Source organism: Ascaphus truei, chromosome 4 (genome assembly GCF_040206685.1).
Source record: "Ascaphus truei isolate aAscTru1 chromosome 4, aAscTru1.hap1, whole genome shotgun sequence".
Taxonomy (NCBI): Eukaryota; Metazoa; Chordata; class Amphibia; order Anura; family Ascaphidae; genus Ascaphus; species Ascaphus truei.
The window spans coordinates 31,769,898-31,779,951 of record NC_134486.1 but is presented as its reverse complement, the minus strand read 5'-3'; the positions used below and the strand labels follow the sequence as shown (position 1 = coordinate 31,779,951).

At 45.9% G+C, this 10,054-nt stretch overlaps 1 protein-coding gene across 1 annotated transcript in view; it reads right to left on the bottom strand.

The window, feature by feature from the left end:
- The window catches only part of NVL (nuclear VCP like), a 75,419-nt gene that overhangs the window by 60,880 nt on the left and 4,485 nt on the right, over positions 1-10,054 (bottom strand). The window contains exons 4-7 of the mRNA XM_075595516.1: positions 9,625-9,721; positions 7,008-7,065; positions 2,003-2,275; positions 1,031-1,154 (exon numbers count right to left, since the gene is read on the bottom strand). Coding sequence (XP_075451631.1) covers positions 1,031-1,154; positions 2,003-2,275; positions 7,008-7,065; positions 9,625-9,721 — 552 coding nt within the window. The remainder of the gene's footprint in view (positions 1-1,030; positions 1,155-2,002; positions 2,276-7,007; positions 7,066-9,624; positions 9,722-10,054) is intronic.

The following is a 10,054-nucleotide window of genomic DNA, read 5'->3' as shown; positions in this document are numbered from 1 at the left end:
AAATGAAGAATCTCAGTCCTTGTATTTTTGCGCAGGCCTCACACATACAGTAACACAGAAATTAATGGCAGACAAGATATGATACATAAAGCTTGGCCCCCTGCAGACGCGCTTACCAGAACTCCCTCCTGTCTCTGTACGTTCTCCCTACCTACCAATTAGACTGTAAGCTCTTTGGGGCAGGGACTCCTCTTCCTTAATGTTACCTTTATGTCTAAAGCACTTATTCCCATGATCTGTTATTTATATTATCTGTTATTTATTTGATTACCATGTGTATTACTACTGTGAAGTGCTATGTACATTAATGGCGCTATATAAATAAAGACATACAATACAATACGAGAATCCCTTGGCACGGCTATTCTCCGATCCACAAGAAAACCATATTAGATCTTTTGGTTTCTTTTATATTTTATCTCCTTTACCACCTCAACTGGGAAGCTAGGCCACAAATCCACCACCCTTTCTGCAAAATACGTCACATTTACCCCCCCCCCGAGCCGCTCACCCTCCGGTTTTAAAGCATGACTTCTTCTCTAAAGGAGGGGTTAGAACTTGCCAACAATTTGGGGATAAGATTTCCAAAGGGCGCCATCGCCTGCCTGTAATGGCGAGTCCGATATTTCCTACAATGCATCCAGACCCAGGCAGCTGAATCGGCCCCAATACCCTAAAATCACCCGCCAAGTAGAACGTGGGCGAGCGGTTCGGCTTTGACGTTCTAATCAAGCGGTTACCCCGAGGAAGACTCACGGCATACAGAATAGGGGCCTTAGCGCTGCGTTTTGTTCATGCTGTGTGCACACCCACAGACGTGGCGGTTTATTAGGCGAGGAAAGCCCCAGAGGCAGATATATTAACCCTTTCACTGACAGCCGGGCAGTTATATATTTTTTTGAGCGGACAATAGCATCTCAACATGAAGATTCTGATCTCCATTTTCGGAGGAGCACATTGTGGCACTTTGGAGGTTAGGTTCCCTTTCCTGCCCGCGCCGAGATAATGTACTTCTATTAAAAACGCTCACCTTTGTTGTTGAGCAGAACGGACTCGATTTCCGCATCCACGTCCTGCGACTCGACCCTCCCCTTCCGTCCTTTCTTCCCCTTTTTCTTCTTCTCGCTCTCCAGAAGCGAGACGTCGGCGGAGCTCTGCGGAGACCACAACATCGGGATGCGTCGGGGAACAGGTAAGACTTGCCAACATCGCCGGGGACTACCATTAAAGAGGCAATCCCAGCTGGGGGGGGGGGGGGGGGTTCTCCATTTTGTTTACATTGGTTTGAAGCAGGGGGTCCCCGGAGCCGAACCCCACTAATTTCAGCCCCGGAGGACCCCTGCTTCCGGAGATACCGGTATCTCTGCGGAGTTCCCACGTAGTTGACAGAATTTCTACCTTACACAATATGTATGTAAATATCTAAAGAGAGAAGCCGGGCAAATAAATCTAGTGGAACTAAATCACTAAATGCTGCCAGATACATTCAAGATGGAAGAATATGAACTCGCACGTCATGCATTGGTTACATACTATAGGGACGCAGGTCTGACTGAGCAATGAAATGCCCATCACCAGGGAACGAAGAAAAGTGTGAGTGTAGAGAGAGGTGTAGTGAGAGAGACAAAGACAGAGAGGTGTAGAGAGAGACAGAGAGGTGTAGAGAGAGAAAGAGAGGTGTAGAGAGAGAAAGAGAGGTGTAGTGAGAGAGAGACAAAGACAGAGAGGTGTAGAGAGAGAGAAAGAGAGGTGTAGAGAGAGAGAGAGGGGTGTAAAGAGAGACAGAGAGGTGTAGTGAGAGAGACAAAGACGGAGGTGTAGAGAGAGAGACAGAGAGGTGTAGAGAGAGAGAGACAGTCAAATTGAGCAGTTCTTAAACCCGTCGGGGCTAGTCCAGGTTACGGGGTACCCTTCAAGATGAAGGTGATGTTTAATGTAAGGAGTGCTGTCCCTCTCTCTACTTCTAGACTAGCCGTATTGTGTGACTTATCGGCAGATGTACCTCCTTAGCTCTAGTCCGCTCCTCGTGTCTCTCATCCTCACATAGGTCGATCAGTATGCTTTCCCCCACTGCCCTACTCGGGACTTTATCAATAAACCAGCTGGATTCGGAGGTCTTGGTTTGCCGGCTGGTCCTGGGTGTGTCCGGCCTGTGTGCAGCTCTGGCTGGGGTGCTGGTGTCGGGGGCCTCATCTTTTGTAGGGGTGTCTGAAGCGAGGTCAGGATTTCCTTTGCGGTACAAGGACAGCAGGGAGGTGTTCATCTGGTTTGAGAACTACAAAGAGCAAAACGGGGGGGGGGTTGTAATCTCTTTAAAAAGGCACAGTATTGGTTCACAGAGCAGCTCAAAGGTCAAGGCAAGTCCAGTTCTCAAGGGCCACCTACAGGCCAGGTTTTCAGGATATCCCTGCTTCAGGACACGGGCCTCAACCTTTGACTGAGCCACCTGCCCTGAAGCAGGAATATCCTGAAACCTGGCCTGTTGGTGGCCCTTGAAAACTGGACTTGCCCATCCCTGGTCTAGGCAGAAAAGGTTTATGGTGGGTATTGTGACCTCCAGGTTGCAGCCTAGACCAGCCACAACCAAAGGGCCTGTCACACCAAAGCAAAGGCTTCCTCTGCATCTCCATAAACCCCCCCTCCCCTCCCAAACCAGGAATAAGCAGAAACCAGCTGGACATACGGTCTGGGCCACACAGCATGGCCACGGCATGTTCCCACTACACACTTGGCCGCCAGGACATTTCACCGGGCATCTGCGGGGGCAATCCCGTAACCCCTAAAGCGAACCCCTAACCCACCACCAGCGACCAAATGGCGGTATCATTTCAAAGACACGCGGTTACATTTGTCTTTATTCTCCCCTCTCCGTGTGCAAAGGATATAGTTATACTGTATATGTGTTACTGGGGCTTTGCTTTACTACTATAGTAGCCAATATGTATACATGTATAAAGTCATACTGTCACGTATGGTGCTGAAGAGAGCACTCTGACATAGGTAATCACCTACTGGGATTGTCAAGGTGAGCAAAGTGCTTTGTTGGTCCTGAGAGAGGTTGTGCGAAGCCAACACGTCGCTAAACAGGCAACAAAAACTGGCACTTCTACATTCAAGCCCACTGGAGTGCCGGTTATTAGCGATTGCATCTATTAGTATTAATCACAGTAAATATTAGCTTGTACGTTCTATGCAAACTTCTGCTAATACTGCATAAAAATTCTATAACGTAATACGGAGCATTTCATGTTAATTTACAAATAACCACATCTCAAATAAAGCAAAAAGGGTGTATAGTCAGTGCTAATGTACTACTGTGTAAACGTACAAACCTGTGCAGAATAGTGAATATAAGTGTATTATACATATGGTATATCCACAGGAGGGTAAAGGGAATGTGCAAAAAGTGATAAAGAAGGAACTGGTGGAAAAAAAAAAAAATCAACAATAAAAAAAAAATTACAAAAAATTATATTTTTGGGATCATGAAATAGAAAACAGATAACAAAATGTGGTCGTGTGTATATCGGGAGGCTCTACTACACAGACATGTCCTGGTGGAAATGAAGGTCTCCAATCCAATTAGATGGTGTAGATTCAGGGTGAAAACCATTGCCTATATTGTAAATCAGAGTCCAAGCTTAATCCGGTTCCTGAAGAGACTTCAAAAAGGCAGCCAGGCTGATCTCTCGCCTGATCCGTGCTCATCGCACCAATACAGGTGCAGGCTTTCATTATTAAAGATCTACCGCTATATGGCTGTATGGAAAAAGGTTTTCCTGCATAATATCCAAGTCCACTCCAAGTATAAAATGACCTGGATCCTATTCCCCTAGGCGTACCAGATTGGAGCCCGACCTGTCTCCCCTCCACACGCGTGTCTACGGAGCAGGAGCTGCAGCTGAAACCTCCGCACGCACGCAGGCAGAGTGCTGTACGGTCCCCGATGACATCCCCTTGCAGCGACTACGGGAGCTGAAAATGCTCAAAAAAGTTCCAACGCGTTTCGCTACGTGAACCGTAACTTCCTCAGGGATAACGAGAGTCTGGCTGCCATTCTGAAGTCTCTTCAGGAATCAGATTCAGCTTGGACTCTGATTTACAATAACAGTGATTGTTTTCACTCCGAATCTATACCGTATAATTGGATTAGAGACCTTCATTTCCACCAGGACATGGCCATCCAGCAGAGCCTCCTGATATACACATGCTCACCATTTGCTATCCAGTTTCTATTTCCTGTATTGCGAGTGAGCAGTTTGTGGTTTATTAAAAAAATCCCCCTATTTGGAAAAAGGTGAACGCGCCCTCTAGACAGACGGTGCTACGGAGGCTAAGGGAAATAAAAATGATGGAGCTCCTTTCAGCGCAATTGAGCCAAAAAACTTGACAAATTTCACAAAATCTGGGAAATTTGGCCGGGCAATTAGGAACACATAGATATAAATACAGAGAGACTAGATAAATGGGCTTCTCCCCCCCCCCCCCCTCCCACCCCTTTCTTTCTCTTCTTTTCTCTGCTCTTCTCTATTCTTTGCTAAATTCTACGAGAGTAACGCAAGGAGGCGGCTGCTTCCCTAGCACAGCCTGAGATGTGGAGACAGATCATATTAACACAAAGACTATGTTAAAGCGAATATTTTATTTAAGCACTGATAACGATCTGTAGAGGTTTTTTTTGTTTTAAGCACAACTGGTAATGCTTGAACAATATGTGTACCAATGTTGAATATTTGTTGTGTCTCTCCAAAACAATAAAAAAAATTGAAAAAAATAAAAATAAAAATCCCCCTATTTTACGGACATATTTTTTAGGGTGTGCATGTCTATTGTTGTTTTACACCCACGATTTCGTCCGGCTGCTGCTTGCTGTGGGGTCACTGTGTGGGCCGGTCACCTAATACTTATTACTGCCCGAGTCCTCGACTCCTAGTAACTTTACCTTGCAACTCATTTCTAAACAAAGTACAGCAGCCAAAACTTTGCTACGAGCATTGTTAGATTTCTTTAGGGAAGCCAGTTAGGCCGTAACATGTGTGTTTTCTGACCAGCTATGTGCACATTGGTTAAGTACGTGCGTGTGAGAGAAACCTGCAGAAACTGGCCTGGTGGAAGCGCTCGAGTCCAGGACAGATCCTGACCACCCCTCTGCTTCACCACAAATTGTACTCGGGAGAGATCTGCCAATAACCCTTCATGGTTTGTTTGTTTCTTAAATAAAAGCAGCATTCCGTTATCTTTAGTTTATTATTTGAACCTGAACCGGGAGGGTCACCGCGCAGATCCATGGTCCCCGATGACATTCCCACTTTCTATTGGCCACTGTAGCAGGGTAGACCCCGGTGGTCATAAGTTTACCCGGCAAGAATTCTCAGAAACAAGAGGGACTCCGGAGGTCAGGACACCGCAGATCGTTCCCCAAAGAACCCCCAGATCAGATTAACACACACACACTAGATCACAGAGAGTGGTCCCGATACAAGCACTGGGACAAAGAAATTCGGTTGTAAAGTATTTATTGCTCAATGTGACACATGAAACCCGCCGTTTCGGTCGCCACGGGGTACCTTCTTCAAGGGTTCAAAACATCATGTAATCCAGTGTCACGTGAAGCTATAAATACTTTAGAACCATATTCCTTGGTCCCAGTGCCGGTATCGTCACCCCTCTCTGTGATCTAGTGGAGCGTTCTTTTTGTTTTTCTATATGTAAGGCCTATCTTTTTACCAGCAGCAAACTTCTATAGGGAGGAGCGCGGTATTATGTACAGTCTCTCACAAATATTAGGCCAATCCTTTTCCTTGCTGCATACTCCCATAGGGCATTTTAACTATAGTATCTCTGAAATGCCATAGGGGTAGGCTTATTGGCTCATCTGCTTTACATAGCAGTTACTGAGCCCCTACCAATGTTCTTATTAGTGCAGGTATAATACACCCCAGTGTCAGTCTGGACATCACCCTCCATTGAAGAGTAGGTGAATGTATAAGGCTGACAGAAAGCAATGTGTGTAAGTTTTATTATATTCACACCAGGGAATTTGTGCACCCACAGTTTACTTCTACAGTAAGGTAACTATGATACTGGCTTTGGCCAGCTTTTAATTGCACTACTCACATAAATGTATGCTTTATTTAACCCCTTAAGGGGCTTTCACACATTTTTTTCACCAGTCCATGGGACAATTATTACATATATTCAGGTTTAACCAAATAACCCTTTTTCACGAGATTATTATTTTATTTTAGCCTAATTGGTAGGAGCGCAGGAATCGTTAGTTTTGTTTTTTCTAGTAGAATGTTGTAACTACTTGTTTACTCTGCACAGTGTATGCCCTGACAGGCGATATAAGATCGTGAGGGCGGACATCTTTCTCTCCAAGAACAACCCCTCCCGCCAAAACGTAAAGCAGCTGCGTGCATTAGCGGTTTTACTGCCTGCTCATCCACATGCCCAATTCATCATCAAATAACAGATGAAAGCAGCAATGGTGGCGGCTGGTTTTATTTGGGGTTTCTTTTCGTTACAGGATGGGAAGCACGCTATTCTCCACTCTGGGGATGCCCTGGTTCCCAAGACCCTTGCCGGTAAAGATGCCAACGTATCAGTCCCAACCAGGGAAAAAAACCACATAGTTTCTCTCTCCTGCATCACGCGGACCAATAGGAAGCTGCATGGTCATCTGTTCCACGTCCTTATTGGTCAACATAAATTCAGGCGATTTAAAACCCAGAGCGCAACCAGGAAGTAAACTGGGACCTTTACAGGTTAAGTATCTCGGGGTCCAACATGTCATCAAGAGAATATTGCTGCCTTAACAGCAGATAGAGGAACGTGAATTAACCTTTACTTTCGTCACGAATCATGATTATCACATTTTTTTTATTAAACACATTAACCCTGTCACTGCCAGAGCGGCCAGGCTCACATTGCCCTGTGGCAGTGATGGTGTTAAAAAAAGTTCATTGTTGTGAAGGGAAAATGTATTGAAATAAAGCGAAAATTACCGGGTGCTCTGCGCCATCGTCAAGGTCTGTCGAGTCGTCAGAAACATTTTCAAGATCTCTATGAAGACAAAAGCAGTGATTACTCAATGTGACATCTCCTGGCTGCCAAACTAGAGGAACACCCCCCCCCCCCCAAAACTGCATCAGATTTATGAATGAATAAGATCCCATACGATGAGATGGTAGTTTTTCCGCTTGGGAGCGTTCATATATCACCCCTATATATTGGGTGGGTGAGGTGAATGGCTTTGCTGGGCTCTGGGGAGAACGTGTTGAATCTGCCATTTAGATTCAGCTGCCGATTTTCGCCTTCTGGTTGGGTAGCGATGGCGCGGTTATTCGCCAGCAGGTCATTTATACGCGCAATCTTCTAGGACCACTTAAGCAGATAACAGAACAGCCCACAGTGTGCTCCTTACTCTCCGCTTCTCATCAAATCCGGGGCTTTAACCAGAAAGATGGCATGTGCAGGTGTTTCTCAGCCTTTTATACCGTCACATGCTTTACATATACAAATAAGAGAAGGAAAAACTGTTGGAAAGTAGTATTGCTGCTTTAAGTTGGTCAGTTTGCAACAGGGGGGGGGGGGGGGGGGAGGGAGAATTTCTTTACCCATGCACAAAATGGTAAGAAAATCCCTATCAACACATGTATTACCTGCAGGACTACACACCTGATGCATATTATTAGGTGTCCATGTGGACTTCTTTAAGACAAGAATTCCCAAGCAAAGGTTTAGAGCAGAAGAGTGTGAAACAAGGCACAGAACACACTGTATTGGTTATACACACACACACACACACACACACACACACACACACACACACACACACACACACACACACACACACACACACACACACACACACACACACACAGAGCCTGGAACACAGACACCCGATCTCAGCTTTACGCATCACTGGGATAGAACATGTCGCAATAGTGAGAGGGGGGGGGTTCTAGAGAGAGATAAACTCCTAAGAAAGGCGGCCGTTTGTCATTCATGTATCCAATCTAGTTTCCCTCTGGGGCTTAACCAACAACAAAACCTTCCACGCTTTCTTGATCGCAGATGATCCCATTTGGAAACCTCCGTGCGCGCACACCTCCATTTCCGGACAGGCATCTAGCATGAGCTTCTATTTATTTATTTGTGTATTTACAGCGAGTGTGCTCCTCCTTTTTGCTACCTACATTTCATTTCTTTTTAAGAAAATACATATTATGCCAATTCCCATATTGGGTCCTATATGGTCTGTATTAGCCCCTTATGGAGGTTTGCTTTTTGCTACAGGCTGCGTGTCCCAAACCCTTATAACATTCCCCACTTTCTAGTCATTTGAGATGTATTAACCCTTCAGATTGACCTTTTGGTCAGGTGGGGTTGTCCGTTTGTTATCCTGCTTGTATATAGGAAAGGAATGACCTATTTCTAACAAACGTGTGATTATTTTATTACATCCAGATGCCACGGGGGTCGCCCCGGATCTCACTGGTGGGGAGTGTTCCTAGCAGCCTCACGCATTTATTTCCAGCCTACTTGCTGTGCCAAGTTCGGTAGGCGGCAGTTTTGTTTACTGGTTGCAAGTGACGGGCGGCATGATGTCATTGCATGATGTCGCTTACATGCGCAGGCTCAGTGACCAGGCAGGAAGTGTTCTGTGGATTTCCCCGGGAGTGTCACAAGGGGGGGAGGGGATGGGAAGGGGATAGGAAAGTGGGGTTTATTATACAGATATTGAAAGAATTGTTTTCTCCTTTATCACTGCAGCCCGACCCTTGATAAAGGTTGGATCTCACAACCGAAACGTCGGATTTCTTTGGCCAAATAAATTGTCACTTTGCAAAACCACAGTGCCCTCCTCTTCCCTTCATCCTATTCCATGGGCCGGCCAGGAGGGGCTTGTCCGAGCAAGAGCACCGTCATTTTTATGCCCCTTTATTTTGGACTAGGTGTGCGTGGGGGACTCCTCCTTTCACTGCCGCTGCAAGCCCCGGAAACATGCACAGCATTAACCCGAAACATCCATTTGCTGCCCGCCGAGAATATACCCGTACAGCATGTACTCGGACGCCACTGCTGCATGTTACACAATCTCTAACTAGATTAAGTGCTCGGCAACTTCATTTAAACCTTCCGGGCAGCGTTTCACCAGCATCAGGGTTAATAGAAGGGCCACTCTCCCATACGCAATGTGCCCCTTACCAGGCGTTAAAGCTGCCGTTCAAGCAGTGCACCAATTGAATCTGGCGACTGCCTGGTCACATGATTTTCCACACAGAACTTTGCATCTTGGGTAATCTTCTGCAGCAGTGACAGCGATTTAGTGAAACCCCCAGGCCGAATCTTCGCCGATTGATCGCAGGAGAACAAATTGATCGGAAACTTAGCTAATCACTTGTCAGTGTGCAGATTGTATTAATGCACATATTGCATGGAAAAAAAAAAAATAAAGTTTGAACTGCTGCCATAGACAACCTGGAAAACAATAGCAGCAGAGCAGATCTATGAAAATAAGCAGCGGAAGACAAACTGCGACACTGAACGAGATCAGACGCCTATAACACAGGCTCAGGGCGTAATGAGACAGGTTTGCCGGTGGTCCGGGACTCTTACCCATCCTCTCCTCCTCTTCTTGCCTTTTTCGCCAGGTGCTCCTCCTCTAAAGCCTCAATGCCCTCCTCATCCTCCTCGCTGCAGATCACCTTGAACACTGGGACAACAATTAAAAAAGGGGAGCGGTAAGTCTGGGGGAGATCAATGAAAACGTAGGGTTAAGCCTATTATACCACCAGGAAAACAGCCTATTATGCGTGTGTCCGAGCCCTTGAAATTCTGATTATCCGTCAAAGGGGACAGATAAACCCCCCTCCAAAAAGGTTACCGGATATCACACTGTATTAAGAAACAGTTTAAATAAAAATTATAGCCAATTGTTACACTGTTGGAATATAGAATATGAAGGAGTATGAAGGAGTATGAAGGAGTATGAAGGAGTATGAAGGAGTATGAAGGAGTATGAAGGAGTAGGATGGAGTAGGAAGGA